This window comes from Lampetra fluviatilis, chromosome 26 (genome assembly GCF_964198595.1).
Source record: "Lampetra fluviatilis chromosome 26, kcLamFluv1.1, whole genome shotgun sequence".
Taxonomy (NCBI): Eukaryota; Metazoa; Chordata; class Hyperoartia; order Petromyzontiformes; family Petromyzontidae; genus Lampetra; species Lampetra fluviatilis.
In genome coordinates, this window is record NC_136300.1 from 5,124,323 (window position 1) to 5,148,866 (window position 24,544).

At 45.8% G+C, this 24,544-nt stretch overlaps 1 protein-coding gene across 2 annotated transcripts in view; it reads left to right on the top strand.

Moving 5' to 3' along the window:
- The first annotated feature begins 4,708 nt into the window (after positions 1-4,708).
- The window catches only part of LOC144941991 (docking protein 6-like), a 51,087-nt gene continuing 31,251 nt past the window's right edge, over positions 4,709-24,544 (top strand). Inside the window, exon 1 of one of the 2 annotated variants that reach the window (XM_078868580.1) lies at positions 4,709-4,998. In XM_078868580.1, the coding sequence (XP_078724706.1) occupies positions 4,915-4,998 (84 nt within the window). In that variant the 5' untranslated portion in view covers positions 4,709-4,914. The remainder of the gene's footprint in view (positions 4,999-24,544) is intronic. The other variant, XM_078868579.1, reaches the window with a different exon arrangement.

A 24,544-nucleotide genomic window follows, 5' to 3' on the forward strand; every position in this document is an offset into this window, starting at 1 on the left:
CCGGTGGCATTTGATTAATTATTGCAAGGCAATTACATCAAAGCTTGTGATAGCAAGACACTGGAATTCATAACAACAATTAGAGGAAATGGCCGAATGTACTCTACTGCAGCCTTAGTCGGACATCCAATCCACAAGTCGTTGGTTTGATCCCCTTGCTGCGACAGATTAAACATTGGGCAAGTTTCCTAAATCTACCCCCCTCCCTCCCGTCAGCCCCTGTCCACCACAGTCAATCGGCAAGTCATCTGTGGTGGGTTAAAGTGCGGGTCCTCTCGCCTCTCCAAAGTAGACTGACCAGCGTGGAAAAGAAGGCCAAAACACCTTGCAGAGGGGATCTCTAGAGCTCTCTCAGTTGGAGGTCCCTTTTACCAACAGTGATGTGAGCAAGCAATTGCAGGGCTGCACCTTTGCCTTTAACTTTCAAATGATGCACAAGCCAGCACAGGGACTTCAAGAGGGAGGTTGGCCTCCCTGGACATCTGCATACACGAATGACCCCATCAGTGGCAGGGGAAGGACAAAAAGAGTTTTACCGTCACGGTTCAATGTGTTTTCTGCGATTTCTTAAGTCACAGCTTCACAAACTATTACAAGCCCTTTCCCTGTGAGCAGACCGGTCTGTAGCCGAGTTGCAGTCTGTGGCGCAATGCCTTTCAACAACGGCGCACAATTAAACACACGGGGGCTGCGTTTTAATCAAGAAAGTATGCGGCTTAATGGGTGCAACTCCGAGAAAAGCGATTTAATTAAGAATAAAGGGTCTCATTGTGAGGGATTAGCTTGCAGTTTAATGGAGCCCCACTTGTATAGAGTTCTTCAAATACATTTTGATAAACATCGCGAGAAAATGTAATTATGAAATGTACGCACGAACACATTAGCCAACAAATAAATGCATTTATTCATTAAGCACTGTATGACATTTAAAAAAAAAGAAGACGGCACTGTAGAACATAAAAAATATATATAATTGGACGGAAAATGTTGCTGTCATGACAAAATAAATCCTGGTAATGAATGCGTGGCCTCTTGCAATGACCCTAGAGGCTTGAGGGAGCGTGCCGCATGGGCCGTAGTGGAAACACCCCTCGAGTCGGAGTACGAATTCAACCGCCAAGCAACAAACCACGCAGCCTCCAACCGTGTCGTGAAAGCCGTCACTGCAATTTCGAGCTCATTCGGACGCAATTCGTGTTCACCTAGTTGTCCCCGTGGCGTAATCAAAAGGCTATTTAGTTTACTTGTCGACACGATCGGTGACGCTGACATTCGGGCTTAAGCGCGTATACAATCAACCAAATTTTATACCTTCATTTTTTCTCTCTCACAAAATTCGCTTGAATCAGCTACCTCTCACACCAAAGCTGTGTTTATGTTAGAGAGGAGATATTGTCTGTTTGTCGGCAAATATTTATACTGGGCCTGCTCTGTTAAACCACATAAATACGCGTGTTTACAAGGGGGTTCTGGTTTGTTTCAGGGAGCACTGCTTATTGTTTGAGTTGGCTTTCTTTGGCCGAGACTCAGCCCCACAGTTGGCATTTATGTAAAAAAAATGTGCTTGACCTGCAATGCCTATAAGCAAAGCAGACGGGATACTCGTTTCAACTGCTCCTTTCATATAGAATGGCAAGCATGCTTTCTGACGTTGCGTGTGCCACAACAGCACAGCGCCGAAATGTGGGCTCGAACTGCTGAACCTGTGGCCTTGAAATGAACACATCACCTATCACTCTAGATGTGCTGGGAAGGCTCTGAGATCCCATAAGCTGTGCTTGCAGCCATGCCAGGAAGACATCGCGGTCCAGTGCCATGAGATGAGAATGCAAAGGGCAGCTGAGCCTGCTGGCACAAAAACAAGTATTTTCACTGCGCGTCAACTATAAATGTATTTACTGCTGTAAATACATTTACAGTGTTTACTGCTGCATGGTGTGAGATCGGGAACTTGTGCCACCCATTCCTTCCCCTAACGTTTTAGGCTTGCTGCTTCCAGAAAATAGAACCCGCTTTCGAACCACGGTGCTGGGGTATGAAGCTGCTTTGATCGTGGTGGAAATATTTTCGATGCCAATAAAAACTAAAAATCGGCGAATTTTATCCAGATTGTGCTATCGGTGTCACATCAAGAGGCGAAGCAGCCATTCGCACACCCCTCGCACAGTGGCGCAACCCCTTGGTTGTTTCGAAAACGGCCCGTGGAAGCAAACATCAGAGAGCTGCCTCTGAAACCCCCTTCAAGTGACTTCTGATCCACAAAGTAGAGGGCAGCAATCTGTGCCGACTTTTGATGCCGAGTCATCAACTGTGGTGCGCGGTGAAAGTGAGCGAGCTGCATTGGCTGTGCTTGCTAGTTCAGTCCTCGCATCGTTGGCCACGATGACTCTTTGATACCAGCTGTCGCATTAAGCAGGACCTTCAACAAAATAGCTTAATTTTTCGCTTACGAGTCACTTCTCAGATGTGCTGATAATGCTTAGCTGGTGGTATTGCAGTTGTCTTGGATGGGTGACTTCAGGTCTGTTCAGCCTCCCGTTTTAATTGCATACAAACTGCAATGGATCCCAGGACAATCGTAACGAATGCCTTAATCATTTGCCGTCATTGCCAAGTGCGGGCGCAGTTTGCGTGCAATCGCTGTGCTCCCACTTTCGCACAGAGAGCCTAATGGTGGTGGGCCTATTTTAGGTTCTGACGATCTTGAAATGTGCAAATCGTTAAACTACACTGTTGTTGTTGCGTGGGCCATTTGTTTCTTTTCCAAATTCGAAGAATTCCCACTGGAAGCTCAAAAACGCATTCTTGTAAATTGACTGAATGGGTCTTGATGACGCCTTCCCTGAAGGGTAAAAGTGCAGCCTTACAATGTCTTGCTCATGCCACTGGTTGTTGGAAGGGCCTCCACTAGATGGAACCCTAAAGGGCATTGCTGTAAACATATAAATACACGTTTCCATTGATTGGGCTATGATTGTAATTAGCAACTGTGTTACATGCAAATATTTTTTTTCACCTTGATTCCAATTGACAAGGAGTCTTTATTTTCTTAAATATAGTCCTCTGAAGGTACACTGATCATGATTGGATTATTTGACTACATTTTTTAAAGTGTATAAAAACAATTAGCAACAGGATCAATAACCTCTCGGAGAATGTTTAGCTATTTTTACTCGTGCCCCTTGGTAATAATACATAGATTATAAATTAAACATCACCAGTATTTTCTTAAATATATATTTGAGGGTGTTAAAATGGAAGCAGAAATGCGCGTGAGTTTTAAAGACAGTTTCCCACGGAGTTTTTAATTGCTTCTCCTCAGAAAACAAATTATATTTATTTTTATAATCATCATTATTCATAACGGGCCATTCACAACACAGGTTTCACATGCGCAACCTTGAAAACATGTTTTTTTTTTTAACCAGTTGCAAAGGCACCCATTTGTGTACCGTATTGCAATTGTGCTGTCAAAAAAAACCGCGCCGCCGCCGTATAATGCACACTTTTCCGCTAATTGCCTTGTAAATGATGCCGTAACAATTAACGGTGCCCGCGCGGCTCCAATGCAGCAGCCCCTTTGACTCTCGCCCCGGCAGACATTCGTCGACATTCGTCAGTCCGTGCGTGACCCGATTTGAACCCTCACATCAAAACCACTCCTCCACCCCGATGATAATTCGCTGCAGGGACATTGTCATGTAAGTGCTTCTGCTCTTTTTGAGTGGCCCCGTCCCATTAGCTAAATTTCAGGCGTGAAATGCCCCGTGACCTTATTTTCAAAGAGTAGGCTGCGACAGAGTGTCCCTGAATAGTGCGCGTTGGTCACGAAAAAAAATGTAACGGCGACTCCGATTTTTATTTCTTTAATTTCACCAGCGTGTCGAGGACACAGAGCCCTACTCTTGTAAGAAAAAAAATGCTCAAATGAGCTTGTAGGCATGCGACTCGCTCTGGTTGTCACGCGCAGACAGGAAAACATGAAATAAATCACATAATGGCAGTGCGTGGCATGGTTGAGAGTCAACGCCCCGCAATCATGAGCACTCTGTTCATAATTTGCATGCCCCCACCCCCCCATTGCAACTCGGTAGAGGGACTGGAACCAAACACAGCTGTGTGTTTGTGTATTTTCATTGCCTGCTTTCTTTCACACCTGGCTTAGCGATGGAGTGTTAATAGCGAGTCTCTGACAGATGCATTGCACTAACAGCGCAGGAGAGTTGCATTGTTACGGGGTGGTTCAATTGCTTATACAAGCCATTGTGTGTTTTTGTCTGTCTCTGAGCATCAATGTCTTACACCCTCCACTATCCCTTTGTTTTGTGTGTGTCTCGATTGAGGAAAGGTCCCTATGGGTGATGGTTCTCTATTTCACATCTCCACAGTGGCTTTGGGCTTAAACATGAGCAACACCAGATACCGTGTGGAATGTACCAACAGTGTCGCAAGCCGAATGGTTATTCGCGCGTGCACTTCCTTCAAGGGTTGACATCACTCACATTACCGACAGCTATACCGCATCTCGATTTATCTTCATTATTGCTCTACCGCATTGAGGTTCGAAGCTGTTTGTGCGTGTCAACTTTCAATCGCGGCGTTATACGCGAGGATTTTGCGTCACTTTCCGTCCACCCCCCTCCCACATCCCTGCACATCTTCCAGAGTGGTGCAGTCCGGCGAAGGGGAGGGCTTTTGCGGCTGTCAGTGCCATGTGCACGGGAGCTACGGGCATAGAGAGAGAGGAGAGCGAGCGAGAGACGCGTGTGTAAGGAGCGGTGCGGAGTGGTGCTGAGGTGCGTGCCTGCGTGAGTCGGAGCGAAAGCAAAGATCGTCGTCGTCGTCATCATCATCAGGCAGCGGCAGTGAAGCGACACGGAGGAGGGGAGTCGTTGCGCACAGCAAGCAGAGAGGATGGAGGGCGGAGTGGTGGTGCCTGTGGATTTCAGCGACGTGGTGAAACAGGGCTATGTGAGGATGAGGAGCAGAAAGCTTGGGGTAAGTAAAAAAAACACACCGGCAACTTTGGCCCTGTTGCTGTTATCTTGTCATTTTTTTCTTTTTTTGGGGGTGGGGTGTAAGGTTTTCTGGGATGATGTCATCTTAACTTGGTGGTTGAGCAATATTTAGAAAGTTAAATTGTCAATTTGTTTGGGTGTAGGGGGGGTTTGGCACGGCATACGCAACAGACGTGCTGTTTGCGGGTTGTACGTGTTTAAGAATTGCCTTTGAGTAAATAAATGGTGGCTTATAAAAGCCAATAACCCCAGCATCATTAACGTATCCGTTCTTTCTTTCATAGGACTGTGGCTGGATGTTAACATTGGCTTGTTTAGAAGTGAATTACTGTACATGCTGCGTACCGTATATGTTTATACAATTAATAATTAGAATTGCATTGCCGTTGAGGTATAACATTCACATGTTTTGTTTGCAGTTCTTAGTAATTGGTAATAACAATTCAAATACCCTTCATCCAGAAAAGCCTCACTGAACCTGTATCTAGATGTGTGGTGGCAAATTATTTTCACGAGCATTTAGCTTGTAGGAAAGTACCTGGAGAAATCATACACACAGATAGATTACAGAATCCAATAACAACTTGGTGCATGTGGGTTAAAATCTGGTTAAAGGTACTTCAGATGTCTTTGCCTTTAAGCTGGCAAGTGTTTAGCTGGGCTGTGGTATTGTATTGTCTTTTTTTAAGTTCACTACCATTAAGATTGTGCGACAGATTTCTGAAAATCCAGACCCGAGTCGTCACCCGTTTGATCCCTACTTGTGAGTGGATCCCAAGTAATCCCAGATTAGCCCCCATAGACACATTCAATTCCACGAGCAATTAATGTAAGGAATAACTAAAATGACAAAGTACGCGATGATTTTTTTCTTCTTTTTAGAATCTGCTCATATTCTTGGTTCTTTCGGTAAAGTCACCTAGATAGAAAACAAAAATGTAAATTAAAAGCAAAAAACCCCACGATGTTTTGATCGCAACACAAGCGGTCTTTTTTTTTCTCCTCTCCACCTGATGAAGACCACTTGTGTTGCGATCGAATCATCGTGGGGTTTTTTGCTTTTAATTTTGATTATTGTTTTCTATCTACGTGACTTGACCGAAAGAACCAAGAATATGAATTACTGCAATCACGAAAGTTTTAAGTCTAAATAGAATCTGCTCATTTACCGATGGTCGAATGGCATAATGATCGTGATGTTCAGATTGTGTCTGTCTGGCTGATGCGTTTCTTTGGACTCTAATAATAATAGACAACTCCGAATATTAAAGCCACCTTTTTGCAAAATGTATTTCTCTGCAAGGTATATCGGCAGTGTGCGAGCACACGACCAAGGGTTTTTAATCGCATTTAAATTGACCGATGCAAATGCTGCTTTGCAGATGCAAGCAGCATATACATAATGCGAACATTCAAACCAGCATTACACAGAGGGCAGTATAATGATAACAATACACTGTTCAATAACCATAAAGCATTAGAAGACAACACACAAAGCCAAATATAGAAATATAATAATACTCCCTCCCTCACCGATACTCACTGCGAGGTTCTGAGAACAGCTTCTATTAGCGAGCACCTGTTACAGCGTGCACAGCTCGTGACGGCAAGAAAGTGACCCGAATCGCATATGCCCAGCCACCTACCTACCTGTGCCTTGCCGGCACTCCTGTTGACACAGTGCACCCACGTAATCATTTAGGTCGAGTCGCCCTAGGATGACCGCTGACCGTTAAGGACTACAGATTCTGATTGACACAGATGCGCTTGGATAGGGATTGAGCTTAGTGGCTGTATTTACACACACATGCACACAGAGTACAGTATGAATTGGAATGGGCTGCCTGTGACCGATGAAAGATTTCTGACAAAATGAAATTGTCCTGGATCAATGTCCAGTGATTTAGACAGATTTCCAGAATTGAACGACTGTGTTTAAAATACAGCACAGTTTCTTTGCATGCAATACAAGTGCTGTATTACTGAACTGTAAACCATCATACTCGAGATCAGTCAATTATAATCAATCTGGCAACTTGGCCAAATCTATTTGTTATTAATCGTGGTTATTGATCGGGGCTAAGTGGTACAGCTGTTAAGTTTGTGGCTCGCACGTGATAGGCCGTGAGTTAAAATCCCAGACTTGGATCAAACTAAGCTGTTTTATCCCTCCAGAGTGAATCAAACGAGTGTCACTTTGCAGGTAAGACATCAGTTGTTTTTTTCTCTGACCATAGAAATGTGGAGTTCCCACCACTGGCTCATCAGGGCTCTAAACAAGAGATTATCTGCAGCTCATTATCTATGCTAATTTAAGATATAAAACCACTATTTCCTTTTTAACGTCACCATGGTACTGTGGAATTCTATAAGCGTACAAATGGCCGCCGAAAGCTTTGTTCTAACATGCCCCAAATATACGACATAACTACACCGAACAAGGAATGGTGAATGAATGTGCATATTTTCCAAAATACAGCTTTACAATTTTAGTAAACCTTCGCTTCCTTTTTAATACCTATGTATTTCAGGCTTTTTTTTCTCCCCAAGTACAAAAGCTACCCTGTCACATTGCTTCTAAATTGCATGTTTGGAGGGGGAGGAGAACGAGCTACCATGCCTTGGGTATGGAAGTCAAGGTTCTGACATTCTCACGGCCATAAAATGGGTGGCTACAGATGCACGTTTAGCAGCTAATGCACCTGCAGAGGTTTTATGGGCCTTTGTGAGCTTTGGGACACAATTGGACTTTGTTTTTCTAGTTGAAGAAAAAGAAACACGATAAACCCTCACAACGATCAAGCAATCAAACTAAAGGAGTCCTCAACTTTACCGTGACACTTTTAGAGGGACCTCAACTCGTGCTAAAAAAAAAAACACAGTCACGGCACATTTTGCTCGGCATGATGTCCCACGCGTTGTTCGCTCCACGCGCTCGGAGATTCTCCAGAAACGTTGAACGCGTTCAACCTGACAGCAACACGTCTGAGAGCGAGAGAGCTTTGCAGTGCAACCGAAAAAAAAACCGACACGATACTACGGTACAAAATGAACCTAACGTTTCATCGGATCAATTTACACTTCACGAGAGTGATGTTTGATGAGCGTGCGGCTGCGGCTGCATGTTCGGTGGGTCGTGGGCCCCCATCTGGACATTCTAAATCTCTCCGCTACGCGCGACAAAATCAATCTGCATAGCGAGCGGAGACGCTGGATGGAGTCGGGTCTGGAGGCCCATGATGGGTGCGAGCCTCTCGTGTTACCCCGAGCTCTTCGCCAATTAATGCAACGCCCAAGCAGAGAACACAAGCACTGTATGTGCGGCCAGGAGACATCTCAAAGGCTGTGCAGTTTGTTCAGCTGCTTTGCTACGTCGCCCATTCTGGATTGTGTTTTTTTTTTAATGACTGAGGTTTATATTTATGTACATGACTGCTGTGCGAATTACAGACGTGTGTTTGTTCTGCTCTGCATACCCTAGGTATACAGAGTTTGTCTGATATTGTACGCTCTGTATTATAGCGTACAGTGTATGTTGTTATATAGTGCATCTAAAACACAGTAAAATTCCTCTTATCTGCAACATTTATTATTCGCGACCCAATATATGTCTGTTATAACGTCTGTTATCTACAGATGGATTCTTACAACTCACTTTGTTTAAAGGGGTAAGATGAGTCAACTGGAAGTGGTCACTTTAATTCGTCGCATTATCCACATTTTTTGTTACAGATTATAAGGCCCGTGTATAATTTCTGAGATAATAGTTGTTATTGTTTTTTGGGATCAACAGAATGAGAAGTCCCCTCATACACACCCCGTTGTTTCTCCACCATCGCGAATGCGTTTTGCTGTAAACACTTCTGCACATTGTACAAATAAAGTGCAATGCTACATTGGCAGTAATTCACAAGCACAAATCACGCGAACTTTTATCACATTCGTGTGACGAGTACTGCTCGAAGAGGGGAAACACACACACAAGGTTTTGTTTTTGCCAATGCCCCCCCCCCTTCGTGGCACAGAGAGGAACAAATGCCAATGAATATTGTATAACCTTTCTTTACATGGGCAGGGTGTAAATGTTGTAGACCCGTGCTCGTTGGTGCGTGCCATATATACTCTGCCGTATAAAGCACAACGCTGCGTATATTGCACGGCGTATAAACCAGCATTACATGCCAAATCACGCGGGCCAAGTTGTTCTGAAACCCTAACTGTTCGCCACTTGCTCAATGCTACGAAGAAGAAGAAAAAAAAAACACCCCACAACATTTATTTGCGAGAACGGAGCGGATGTTTGCTTGTCCATTGCCCAATGCGCGCCAGGGGCTGCCGGGAGAATTGCTGGGACCCTCTGTGTGGTCCCCATCGGCCTTTAAGAGGCTCCATTATGTGTGGATTTTGCGCACTCGACGTCAGCCGAAATACTCTGCATGTCGCCCGTTGCGTCGCCTTATTCGTGGCTTAACGTGGCCGCACCGAGAAGATTTTGTGCTGCGAAGACGTGTGAACACGCGCGCGTTACCCCCCCCGCTCCGCCACCAGTGTTTTGTCGTAAACGCACGTGCTCTCCGCCGCTTTTGGTCCGAGGATGAATTAACACCACGCGACGCTTTATCTTTGCACATCATCATCCAGTGGCTTCAATCCTCTGGTGAATTCAAGGGGGGTGGGGGGGGGTGTTCGCAATTCACAAGCGCCTACCTGTTGATTGACTGACGTGAAACAATAGACACCGATGCAGCCACGAGCTCGCAGAGTGTGGCTTTATTTTTTACATTTTGCTAACCTGTGTCATAATAATTGTTCATGATAAAGAGATGTATATAGAGTAAACGGTAATGTACACTGCTTTGTCAACGCACTGTTGGATGAAGGTATCTCGCCGTGCATTGTCGATGCGGGTTCGGCAAGCGTGAGACCAAGGTGTATTCAGATTTCACTCAACGCCGATTTCAACCACAGGCGAAATTTTGACTCGGGTAACCAGGCACACAGTGCATTACCATACGTGCATTCTGCATTCTCAGATTAACACAGTTGTTGGCTACGTACGGTGCGAATGAAGTTCTCCATACATATGTACGCAAGAAGATGCATGCATATTTTAAAACAGACACAATGCATGCAGTGCTTACAATGATTTATGCCACTTGGAAAAATGTGCCGTGATTTTGTATTATGCTGCATTAATTCGTCATTTCAAAGTCGTTTTGGTGTGACTCAAATAATCCTTCAAGCTTCCCTTCCAAATTTGTGCACATATGCGCCTTTACAACTTGCATAACGCCATTGCATTCTTTTCATCAACGTGTGGCTGTGTGCGCGGATTACAGGCAGCGGTCTTGCCAGTTTTCATCTGTAAAGAGAGGCGGAACTGTATATTGACCAACATGAGTAAGACAAATGACTTGTTTAAGCAAGGTCCCTTGTGGCATCACCCGTCAGAATTGAGCCAATAAAATTAAGCTTTCCCCACGTCCTGCTTTTGCTAAGATTGCTTCTTTTTGGAGTTGGCTATCCTGGGAAACGTTAAATCCTTCCACACGTCCCAGCTTTTGTCAGTTACGCAATAACACTCCACTCAAGACAATGGGATTCGTGGTTGTACTCCCCTCTTGTGGCACTGTGAGATATTCCTCTTCTGATGATGTGTCAGGGTTTTTTTTTTAGAGCTCAAACTAAAACGAGGAATACTTCCGCTGCCGTACGCCCAATAGTGCCACTTCACTTTGGCACTTGGCACCGAAATGATCTGACCCCCCCCCCCAAGCTAGTGACAAAGTTGGTAAAGACATATAACTAACTGGCGTGAATTCGACAGCAGTGTCAGATTGCACAATGGGGTTTGTCTATTGGCGAGGCTGCACATTGCTTCGTACCGAACATTGGACATTGTACTTTTAGTTCTTTTGGTAAAGTTACGTAGGTAAAAAATGAAATAAAAATTAATAAAAATAAAATCACGACGTTTCGGAGGCAACACAAGTCTACGTTGCCTCCGAAACGTCGTGATTTTATTGTTTTATTTTTTATTAATTTTAATTTCATTTTTTACCTACGTGACTTTACCGAAAGAACTAAGAGTATGAATCCTTGCAGTCACGAAAGCTTCAAATCTAGAATTGGACATTGTGTCAGAAGGCTCGCGTTGGAAGACGGTCGCTCATTGGGCTTTCGAATGCATCAACATTCACGTCACACCTCCTTCGCAAGTCCCCCTCCCTGTTTAAATCTGACGAGTCTTTTTTGCTTGTTTAGAGTTGGTGTGTTGGTAGTCAGCGTGGCCCTGAAGTTACCCCAGTTTCTGAGATCTATGCAATTTGTTGACAACTCGTGTACACCATTCTTCGTTGACAATCATTCTCGAGCTATGTACAGTAAAGGAGACTCCTCTTAGCTGCAATGTTATGGGGAATCAATGTCGTGGATCTTATTATCTGTGAGGTTATCCGTGACTGTACTCTTTATCCATGAGCCAAACAACCAAAGATAACCCCCGCGGATAATAGGATTCATTTTAATTTTTCCGTGGCAGCGACTCCTATCCGAGAAAAAATAAAGACTAAAGTATGAGGAAGCTGCTCCACTGTGCATTATAAGAAAAATCGTGGATAGGAAGAAATGGGACTGAAAGATATTCGGAGTTTTCGCGGACCCAATCAGCTGCCGTTTATAAGAGGAGCTGGGGGGGGGGTAAGAAAGCTGTGGATAAGAGGAGTTCTGTGTCTATATTTGGGGAGCGGTGGTGTCGCGGTTAGCGCGCTGCGCATCGATCCTGACGACCTTGGTTCGATTCCTGCTCACGGCCAATACTGGTGGCAATTACGGTACCTGAACCGATCATGGGCCTCCCCTAGGTCGACTCGGCCGCCAATGAATATCTGGTTCGTTGTGTAGTAAACATCGCCACTAGGGATACGGCCGGGCGTGGTATTGGCCACCCACCCCCTCGTGTGCTGTGGCCGGCCTTCATAGGTGCTCGCTAACAACACTTGCCCCAACAGCCTGTTCAGGTTATACGGGGGATCTTTGTCTTTACACACACACATATACAAACTTGGAGCCCTTTATTTTTAATACTTTCAAAGAAACCTTAATGTTAGGAAACGGCAAAATTTCAGGAAGTCGCTCGCAATCTCGGGCTGAGTTGTAATACTTTTCCGAGCGCTCCGCCAGCCCATTCGGTGCCTCCGCTAAGCGAATACAACAAGGGCATACAGTACGCAGCATGCAAAATACATGACGGTGATTACGACGGTCATAATAACTACGTTGCCGTATTATGACCGTCAACATTTCCACGATAGTGAATTCTATCTTGTGACCGTGTTGGCCATTTGATGTCGCAGGTTTTTTTTGGGGGTTTTTAACCGACTGTCGTGTCATTTCGGTTGTCCAACCGTCAAGTCGCCCAGGGTTGCCAGCTCTGAAGAATGTCTCCCGATGCCCTAAGAGGGGGTAGAGAGCTCTGAGGCCCCATGCATTGTCTTGAGTGGGGTTATTATTACACGACCGACAAACACCGGGGATTTTAATGTGCTGCAAAATTTCCCAGGGTGGCTACTGCAAAGAGTGGTCAATCCTGGGGAAACCAGGACAGGGGACACCAATGCTCACTAATTACCAGCGGGGGGTCCCTCACCACCGCCGTTCCCCATCTCCTTGTGTGGCCACTTCTGATGGTCGTCACCTCGTGCCCTATAATGATCCCTTGATGCACTACCGGGCCGCTGTGCTGTGGGAGGCAGACAGAGCAACATCAGATTAGGCGAGAAGGGCGTCAGACGAGAGCCGCTGTGGCGTGCATGCCCCATTCATGCTTGATGCAATCGTTGCCCGTAAGGTTTTTTCTGGCTCCCGTGGTTTTCAGGCTGTGTTTTTTTTCCTCCAAGACGTCAGATTGCCTCAGACGATAGCTTCCCAATGACAATAGGTATCTTGCACAGGGCAGAAAATGCTCACCCACAACACAAAGATACCCCGTGTAGCCCTTTAACAGACTCTTAGGGCAAGGGATGTTAGCGAGCACCTATGAAGTCCGGCACGGCACACGAGGTGGGTCACCACGCCCGACCGCATTTGTCTCCCAAGTGGTGACGTTTACACACCGGAACCAGGTACTCATTTGAGGCTGAGTCGACCTAGGGGAGGCCCAGGACCGGGTTCAGATAATCGCCACTGGTGTTGGCCATGAGTGGGAATCGAACTCAGGTTGCTGGGTTCGTAGCGCAGCGCGCAGACCGTTGCACTACCACTCCCCACTCACCCAATCACCCACACACACATACAAAGACACACACGCGCATAGCAAATACATTGCAAACACATGTTGGGCAATGAAGTTCATACCAGTAAAGCGGCGCTTTGGAGATAAGGATTTGTGGTTCGCATAGATTCATGAAACTTCCCAACGTGATGGGAATTTAGGTGGCCAGAATATGGCAGTACAGCAAGTGGGTTCATGAACCCATGTGTGCCGACTTTTGAGTGTTATCCCATTGTGTGTTTTTTCTCCGGTTACTCTGCTCTGCTGCCACACGCCAATCCCTCGTGACAAATTAATTGTAACAAACAGCATTGTGGTAACATCTGTCAAAGGAATCTTGTGAGGGTTAGGTAAGTAAAAACATAGGGACACAGATAAGAGGGCAGTCACTCTTCAGAAAAATGAGCACTGACAAAGAAAATGGAACAAGGCTGAAAAGTGTGCGATAACAATGGATAGATGATCTTTTTGTGGGGGGTGGGGGGGGATTACATTGAGAGATGAAAAACCAGGGACAACACGGATCAGGTAACGAATGCAAACTATTGACCTTGTACCGACTGCTAAGGAAACTCGAGTAGGCTTGGGCAGGACACATTGCTTGAAGGGATGAAGGCCCCATGGACGACACCGGTACTGGATTGACACCCCCCCTCCCCAAAAAAGAGGATAGTACCGAGAGAAAAGTATACGTCCACCGTGGAGATGGAGTGGTGAAATGCGCTCGCGTATGCGAGGTGAGGTGGATTGAGCATCGCAAGACAACGAGAGATGGTGAAGGCAAGGTGGGGATTGGGGGGGGGGGCAGGCTCCATCCAGCAGTGAAGAGAACACGCCTGATGATGATGATGAAAGGGCAACTTAGTGCATGTTTAGTCTGTGCAGATGCCAATCATTGCACGAGAGAGAGAGATGTCCTGTTAAAGGAGGAACACTCAGATATGGATTTGATTAGGGGAGATAATGATCTGACACAACACTGGGTTGAGTGGGGGTTTAAAACAAAGCAATTATGGAATCCATACTGTACATCATGTCTGCATTAACAAGAGAAGTCTATTTTAGTGCGCATGATGCATTATAGGTGTGAGCGTGTCTTGTTTTGGCTAAGATTGATTTTCACTGTTGCGTGTGAGGATCTGTACGCCGTGTACAGTGGTGAAATGACTTGTGAGAACTGTACGGGTCTTAATTTTTCCGTATTTGTTTACGATGCACACTTTACGGTAATAATAATAATACTGTAAATATTGAGTTACAGTCGCTTGTCAATTCACCGCATTGCTGGCGAAGGCGTCACAACATACTGCTTCCGCCATGGGGGTTGTTTGACCATACTTCGCCTTTTTGAGGAGATAGCCATTTAGATGTCGCTCACCGTTGGTGTTCGACATGGCCCAGAAATATAACTCAAGTTCGCCGGGTTCATATCGCAGTGCGCTAACCACTGCGCCACCGCTCCCCTACAAGGCTGCAGTATTTACATACGCGGTGCTCTAAATTACACGCTACTTATTTAACAAACATGCGCACGCATTTACGCGGACTACGATTAATATCCCCGCCATTGAGCTCTGACATTCCATAAAATCCTGCCTTGTGTAAACACCCACACGTATGTATATTGCAAGAATGTGTAGTGGGAGAAGGAAAACTGCGTCACGTGTTCCTCTCTTTCAAACAAGCATTCATGCTGAATGGGGGTACCATATTTCTTAACCTTTGGACTTCCCAAACCCATAAAAGTCAGCTGAACCAACATGGGATCATTCATCAACGTGTCACAATGTACAACAGTTGTTAAGCCGCCCTTACTCTGCACCTCACCCCTGATCCCCCTCTTCACACGGGAGCCAGCGGTAAGGTGGAAACCATCGTCTCAGAATCTCTCTGCTGTCTGCAAATAGGTGCATTGTGTGCGCAGAGTGTGGCTCTTGCAGGCTAGGACATCGCTCGGAATCAAGATCTTTATATTTATATACTGGATGAATCCGATGAACTATAAAGCTCTTTTTCACAGATGCCCAGTAAACTATAGAAGGGAGGTTTTTGTTGTTGTTGTTTATAAGATGTGAGTGTAGCACACAAACTTGTACAGCTCAGTCTCCGTTTGCACCACACCACAGGGTGTCATTATTAGACGTGTGTGTGTGCGTCATGGATGCTGCCGTGGTGTGAAATGGTTAGCACACTGGCCTAGCAATCCACAAGTTGCCGCTTCAATTATTCCGGCACAGCGGTTTTAGACAACGGTGGTGCAAGCTCAATCCCCCCCGTTTCTGCCCATCCAGCAGCACCACCACCACCGTGTAAATGGGTACATCACAGTCCAGCGACATGTGGTGGGCTGGAGTGCGGGTGCGTCCAGTGCTTCCAAGAAATCTGCACAGACGGGGAAGAGGAGGCAGAAGCATTTTCGAAGCGGCCTCGAGTGGAGGTCCGTCCGCGAGCAGTGGCGTGAGAGAGGAATCGAACGGCTGCGTCTGTCATGGCATTTTACAAGGGTGGAAATTGGAGGCTGTGCAGGCAGACATGGCAGCAGGTTTCTGCGCGGTTGGAGATGGCGGTACCTGAGGTTGGGAGCGAGATGGCAAGGACAGGTACAAACAACGCCTTCTTTTTCCCAAATCGCGTGCGGCGAAATCCACGTTGTTTAGAAATTGTATGCAGTGCGGCAGGCGACTTGATGAGTGTCTTGAATTGGATTGGCGTTGTGGCTCCTGGCTCAAGGGACCACAGTCTCCATCTTTGAGTACTAATTTAGCACTTCTAAGACGTGATGTTCTAGGCCAAGATTATGGAGATTATTGCTCTGTGTAATAGGTTTTTAAACGAGGCTCTTACTTGGTTACAGATAAAGGTCATCCCATCAGCCTAATGTGTAACGAGTTTATGAGCCGGGTACAGTCACTGATGATTCTACGACTATAATATTTGTGAACAAATTAAGTCGGCCTTGAGCGAGACCATCATCGCTTCATGAGCACGGAACATTTTTTTCCATTGAATCAGTAAAACAGGTGAGATTTATGGAGACGCTCGGAGGAGTTCTGAAATATATCTTTCTCGGCCAGTTCCCTCTATAAAGGTTGTGAAGAGGTCATACGTGGATGTTTGTGTTCAGCACTTGACAACAGACATTGAAAGTGAGATACAGTGCAACACCAATGTACCCCCAACTCGCTGGAGACTGAGTTGCAGGTGGATGTGTGACCAGGTCAGATATGTGAACATCTCTCGATAACAGATACCCCGTGCACAAATTCTACACTTGGTGTGAGCAGCTAGCTGGTCAGGTGGGATGGGTCACAGTGGGATTTGCGACTTAGGGGAGCGGGAGTGTAGCGGTTCGTGTACTGCGCTACGAACTCAGCGACCCGAGTTCGATTCCTGCTCAAGGCCAACAACAGCGACGATTATTTGAAGCGGTCCTAAGCCTCCCCTAGGTCGACTCAGCCTCACATGAGTGCCTGGTGCCGTGTGCAAGCATCGAGGCGGTCGATAGTGGTGCTGGCCACCTGCCCCCTCGTTTACCGTTCCAGCCTTCATAGGTGCTCGTAAACAGCACCTTGCCCTAACAGTCTGTTAAAGGCTATACGGGGGATCTTTGTCTTTGTGTGCGACTATACTCTGTAATAAAAAATAAATAAATATAGAAAGAGTTGTATACATATATAATATGCATCGAATATAGATTCTTCGTGTACAACATAGGTGTAAATTCAAACTCGCAATTTGTGGGTTGTATAGGGGCAGTGTGTTCCCGGGAGAATCCTTTGAAAGCCGCGCGCAATCTGAATTGCAGGCATGCTGTGGCCTCCACTTTGAAAAGTATTTTTTTCCTGAGGGTTGCGTGATGTCATTGAGATGGCGCCGGTCAGTGTCTGCCGATGATGTAAACGAGAGTAAATTATATGATAACGCGGCAGGGGGGTAGTCAGAACGTAATGCGATAAACGCCAGCTTTCTTTCAGCGCCACGGGCAAAAAAAAGGGTTTTTTTGTTGTTGCCTATTCTTTCTGTTTTGTTGGGACAAGCTCAAGAGCCTGTGGTCTGCCTAACTCTACCCACGCCAGTCTCGTGGCTATTATTAACAAGTCCCGGAGTCCTTTTGCTTTGTTCAGGCTGCAAAGGATGCCGAGTGATATTCCGTGAAATGGCAAAAGCGGCGAGGCACTTATTAGCAGCGGCCCCAGTGAGTGTCTCCCAGCGGCCGCTTTCACATCCGACGGGAACACGGCGACCCAAAATGGATCGCGTACGCGGTGCACATCTCTGTGCGTTCGCTGACTTTGTCTGCGCACTTACGGTCGTTTATAACGTGCATAATTAGGCAGTTTCGGTACAATAGATTGTGTGTGCGTGCTAAATGTCATAACGTTATTGTGGGGAGATGCGTTCATACCTGTTGTGCTTAAAATATGTTTAGCACGCTGCTTATAAAAATGACTCTCTTATTCCAAAGGTACGTGCAAAGGTCTGCCTTTCGCTGGACTCCTGCCGATGAAGCAAATTAGTTTTTAATTAAAAATTTAACCTTAGCACACTTGCAGAAACCACAAGGCTGTTGTGAATAAAAAAGGGTGTTTTCTTTGATTGGAGAAACCTTGGGAATAAGATCACTGGGTACACAGACCAAATCCGGCCAGGTGGCACTGGCGGTTAGAGCATTTCACCTGCGAGTTCAAATCTTGGTTAGGGGTCATCTCGGCTAATCAGCGATCTGGGGGGGGGGGGGCGAGTGGGTGGAGCAATAAAATGAGCCACACTTTGTAAAGATTCGGTCGTCGTCATGCTACGGAGGTGGTCAAGAACACAGCAGCCATTCGCTTGTTTGAACGGAGATATTTTGACGATCTCGATGACAATACAGTGCAGTGTTTTACAATGCTTAATTGTTCAATGCAAAGTATTGGCGGTTGTGTTTCCTCATTTACCGGGTGCGGTGACGCACACTTGTAATTCAGCACGCACAGCAGTAGTCGGGGTTGGTGTATCATGTCGATATGTGAAACTCCCAAACCTGCTGGGCTAGGAAAGGGCAGTGCAACAACACATGAGTTCATGAATACATCCGTACAGACCTTATAATAATAATTATTTCATTTTATATAGCGTTATTCATGCAATTGCATCCCACAATGCTGCAATTCAATTGTCCTGTTCCATACACAGATAGTACATAAACAAAACTCCACTACTTAGAAAATGAAAAAAATGAATACGTAAATAACGAGAACAAAAATATATACTCGTAACAAGAAAAAATAATCGCAGAGAAAATCAATTAAAATAAATAAATCCGTTCGGATTCATACCCCAGACCACAATCCTAACCTTTAGCAGCGGTATCCCCTCTCATGCGGGGACTTTCTCACGCACACAACAATGCCCATGTGGTGTTGACCAAACACCCCAATCCAAGAACCCCTCTTTAAAAACAAGACTTTGGACCCAACAAGGGTGTCCAGGATTAAAAAAATAAAATCCTTTCAACAAAATATGCAAAATAAATATTAGCGCGTGTACATTGTTCAGTTAATGTAGTCGGCACAACGTTAAACTCCTAGCGCGTCACATGACACCGCAGCAGTAGAATGTGCAATGTAGCGAAAGGTGTGGCGGTTGAAATCGGAGTGGTCGATAGGTGTCCTCATAAATGAGTAATTCTGCTGCTGCTTGGGAGGAACACCCGGGGCGCGAGTGCTGTGTGCAACCTCACGATTGGCGTAATGGGAGCTCGGATAAGGCTCATGCTGCTGCTGCCGCTCAGTGCTCCTCAGTGCTGCTCACGGCTGACGAGGGCCTTAATGAGCATCTTTACTCCGGCACACTCACAACCCCTGCCCACCGCCACATACCCCGTGTGTCCATCTGTCCCTGTCTGTCGCGCCCTCCGACCACGTCTGACTCGAAATGTGAATCTTGTGAAGCGCTGTGATTCATCTTCTTGGTTCTTTCGGTAAAGTCACGTAGAATGGAAATAATAAAATAATAAAAATACATTCTCACGACGTTTCGGCCACAACGCAAGCAGCCGTCCTCAGGTGGAGAGCAGGTCTGTCGAGAAGACAGCGTCTGAATGAAAGTGCTGTGATTATTACGTCAAGGGACATCCTTGTTCTGCTATTTGAACTTCTTGGGAATGATAGACTAATCATGTTAAGGAAAAAGCTCTGTACTGACTCACAATATTTACATGTATATACAGTATGTTAAGGAGCTTCTTTCACCTGCAAAGTATACGAGCTGTCTAGCGGGGTGGACAGCATTCATATTTTTGTTGCGCCCATGAGCATTGAGTGCAAAGGGCAATTTACGATTGGGTTTTCCGTGCAATCATTGGTCACTGGAGCTGAACCGCGAAGCTCTTCATGTGAGAATCTTTTCTCTTAATGCTTACCCAAGAGAGCCGCCCCGGAGCTTGAACCCCGGATCTCAGCGGTGCTGGCTGAGTAAACCGAGTTAAGAATGGGCCTCTTGAGACAACCAGACATCTCCGACGAGCGTATTTTAATTGACAGCAAATGCTGTAGAGCGCGTGCGTGTGTGCGCGTGTGTGGTTAACTAGGGCCGGAGTTCGTGTTCTTTCCACACGTATCATTAGACAACATTCGCGTACCGCGTAGAGGCTTGTGGGTGATTAATTGTTAAACGCACAAGAGTGTGTCACCCCACGTAAAGAATAAAACAACAGAGTGGACCAGGTGGTTCAGAGGTCAGAGCACTGTGCACCGGTACGACAGCCACTCCCGAGTCAAGCGAATTCTTACGTGCAGTGAGCTCATGGTATCAGCCCGGTTACCAATTACTGCACAAAAAAAATAATCCCATTACATTTGACTTTTTCACTTATTTGGCAAAATTTCAGCGCTAGGGAATTAAGACATTTAGTTGGACTGCCATATGGTGAACGTATCTCTCTAGCAGCACTTGTAATAAAGTGCACACCCTCGCGTGAGGATAGATCTGGTCACTTTCAGGGATCTCGCAAGTTGGTCTGTGACATCCCATTCCACAGACCGTCCTCTTACGCGTAACGTACCCACTGCTCTGCAAGAGTTTCAAATGGATTTTTCGGCCCAAGGCAGACATGATGCCAGTAGCACAATTGCAATAACATTGGGGACAACGGCCAAGTGAAAATCAAAAGAATTGAAAAATAATATTCAGTCTATCAGAGCTATGGGGGGGGGGGGGGGGGGCTTCTGTAGCAATTCAAATTCTGGACAAGTTTAGACTTTAAGGTATCCACAGTCAGGCCTGCTCAGGGAATGCTGCTATATTGTCTGATGCTAAGTTTTGTCTTATAATTGGTTTCTCGAAGGCCTATAGGAGAATGAACGTAACATTATTTTCGTTTACACAGAGAGAAACCCTTGTCTTTTAAAATTATTCCTAATTATCATGCACTTTAATGGAAAACTGGCGTGTATATACTGTTAATGGGGAGCATTCAGCATGGACAGCCAATTCTAGATTTGAAGCTTTCGTGACTGCAAGGATTCATATTCTTAGGTTTTTTCGGTAAAGTCACCGTCACAGCACGCTTGCTGATACAGCAAGCGTGCTGTGACGGTTCCACCTGACGACGGAAGCTTGTGTTGCCTCCGAAACGTCGTGATTTTTATTTTATTTTTATTTTACTTTAATTAATTTAAATTTTTTACCTACGTGACTTTACCGAAAAAACCCAAGAATATGGACAGCCAAGACACGAGTGGTCTGTGAGAACCGTAGTTGAAACCCACTCCTTTTAGAATAGCGTCTACCATTATGCATGGGTGTGTTGTGATTTATATACAGGTCTGGAAGGGAAACGTGGGAACAAACACCCCTGGCATTTGAAAAATGGTATATCCCATGGTCATTGTCCAACACCTTTTGGTGCACTGCAAGTGCAGTTTGAAGTAGCTGTAAGCCGGAACGGCTCATTAACGTTAACGAGGGGACGAGAGAGTGTGCGAGTGTAGGTTGTTATGAACAGGTCACTGACAGTCCTTGTGCGACAAAAATGTATCTTAACAGTCGCCGTTTATTAATTTTTATTCATATTACAAGCTGAAAATGTGTACTTTTGTAGAATATTTTATTGCTGAAATGTGATGAAATACAATTGCACTTCAAGTGCTAACGTGAAATGACAATGGCGAGGGCAGGTAACCATGTATTTATTTAAAATAAAGGCGTTAATGTTTTACTTTAGCATTTTCAGAGTAAATAGTAAATTACTCTCTGGATTAGTGGAATGGATCAACAAAGAACCCTGCAATTTGAGTTGTATTCATGGCCACGGCTAACATCAGTAGCGAATGATATCTTAATTGGTCCTGGGCTCCCCCCTCACTTCGCTGGACTTCACGACCAGTGCGTGATGAACAATGCTGAAAATAGCCACCATGACGAACACGGCATTGAGAAACCTTCATCCAGCAGTAGAACACATTCCTGCGGAGGGAGCTGGTAGGAACGTTGGGTTGCTCGGTCAATGGCCAGGGTCAACGTCGGCGTGGTGTATTCCGCTAATTTGCCCGACTGTGAGGGCGGGCACAAGCCGGCGTGAGTAGGTTAAGTTGAGTTTTATAAGGGCACCACGGGGTGACCAGCCCCTCCCCACCCAGCCCCTCCCCACCCTCCCCTTCCCACCCAGCCCCACCCTCCCCACCCAGCCCCTCCCCTCCCCACCCAGCCCCTCCCTCCCCACCCAGCCCCTCCCTGCACGATGGACCGACACAATAATCCCCTGTGGGCTGGTGTAACCAGGATGTTCCTACCAGTATAATATTATTTGTTATTATCTCAGCAAACAAAGAATTGGCCGCACACTTATTATTCCCTAATCCTTACAGTCTCATCATTGCTTGGGTGCGGCGTGCGTATGCCGTCTGCGTGTATGTGTGTGATTGCATTGCGTGTACCATATTGTGCACGCCACGGTGGCGAGATGTTAACTACCTCGCCTGATGTACAGGAGGTCGTGGGTTCGACCCTGACACCTACATTTTTGGAGTTTGCATGTCCTCCCCGTGGTCGCGTGGATTTTGATCTGGGTCCTTCGGTTTTTCTCTCCATGTGTTTAGAGTATTTAGCTGCTATAAATTTCCGTGTGATAAGCCACTTTATTGAGCTGTGATTTGTATCCAGGTCGTTTCTGAAAAAGAGCCATATAGCTAAGTGGGTCTTACCTGGTCAAATAAAAAAAAGTTTTTAATTTAAGTTTAGCATGTGCATGCACCTCTTATCGTATACGTTCACACGAGCACATCAATTGCACGTGCGTGCGTGAGCGTATTTTTAACGGGCTTGCGTGCATCGCTGCAGTGAAATTGTGTGCGCACGCATTCTACAAGTGGCACTCTGCGTGTCAAGCAGGTGAAGAGGCGGTGTTTCCGTTCACTGAAACTTGTGCATTTTTCCAACAATCACGGCTGCGCGGTTGCGCTACGTATATGTGTGTGTCTATCCCTGGTTTTTTTTCTGTAACAAAAACAAAATCTATCTCATAACTGCAGATTAAGGAAAAATCCATGCGGCCCCCAAAATCTCATTGCTTCGTGGATCAGACATTGATCCTGCCCGTTGCACACTCCATCCATGAGTACCTTTGCCTTAAACCAGCATCTGCCATTGTAATCACGACGATATGGGAAATAAGTAAATAAGTGCATTTGGTATCCTTGCCGTTTTTGTAGCACAAAGCTTGTCACGAAGGAGCTCTGTTTATGCCTTCTAAGCTTTTACAGAAACATTTCCAACTTTTAAGTGCACCCTCAATTACAGCACTGAAACCGCAAAGCTGCTTTCGCAAACGCTTCTGAAATGCACACACGCTCTGTGTGGCTTGCTGCGTTTTATATGTTGCATGTTAGAAGCCAAAAGCCAGTCTGTATGCATCAAGGTCACTTGTGTTTGTTTATAGTTACCGATACAACGTACCGCATATGCATGTATTTGGTTTAGAAAAATATTAATACTGTAATTGTACAGCCACTTGTGAACCAACAAAGAGGCTCTCCGAACCTAATGAATTATTTGCAGTAGGGTCTTGCTTCAGATGTTTGGCCAATTCATTAATTGACCGTGAAAGGAAACCGGAACTCTCCTACGATGTACAGATAGCTCATCAACCCGTTTACTCCACCGTGCCATGCATACCCCAGCCATCACTGCCTACCAAGTGGTCGTGTCGAACAAATGCGTCCATGTTTCACCTGAGCAAACCTAGGGGTGGCCCACAACAGATGCAATTCGTTAGATAATAATGTTGGTGGTTAGATGGCAAGCTCGGGTGTTGGGATTGTGCTGCGGAATGCTAATCGTCGCACGGTAACAAAGACGACGTAGGCTGTTGAGGCGAATGGTGTGCAGATGTACCTGTTGAGGCTGGAATGTCATTCCACAAGAGGTGGCGTGGTCAGAATCGTGCCCAACCACGTTTGTCTCCCGAGTAAGCTCATTTACACACCGCACCAGGTACTCATTTACACACCGCACCAGGTACTCATACATTGCACCAGGTACTCATTTGTACATGACACCAGGAACTCATTTACACACCACACCAGGAACTCATTTACACACCGCACCAGGTACGCATTTACACACCACACCAGGTACTCATTTACACATCGCACCAGAAATTCATTTACACGCTGCACCAGGAACTCATTTACACACCGCACCAGGAACTCATTTACACACCGCACCAGGTACTCATTTACACACCACACCAGGTACTCATTTACACATCGCACCAGAAATTCATTTACACACCACACCAGGAACTCATTTACACACCACACCAGGTACTCATTTACACATCGCACCAGAAATTCATTTACACACCACACCAGGAACTCATTTACACACCGCACCAGGAACTCATTTACACACCACACCAGGAACTAATTTACAGACTGCACCAGGAACTCATTGCAGAAGACCTTGAGGAGGCCCAGGATTGGTTCTGATACCACTTACCACTGAAGTTATCTATGGCTGAAAGTCAAACTCAGGCCGCTCCCCATTCGTCGTTGCGTCACCAAGGAAAAGCCTTTAATGCTCTTTTCTTCTTTTGATAAGCCACCTTCCAGCTTTGCGGCATATACGTCTTTCTCAAATTGACTCCTTTCATCATAGCTAACTTAATCATTAATCGTATGCCAAGTCTTGCTGGGCGTCGGAGCGGCAATTTTTCTGGCCGACAGAAATAAAATGCCAAATTATGCCCGCCGCGCTCATTTTTTTTTTTTAA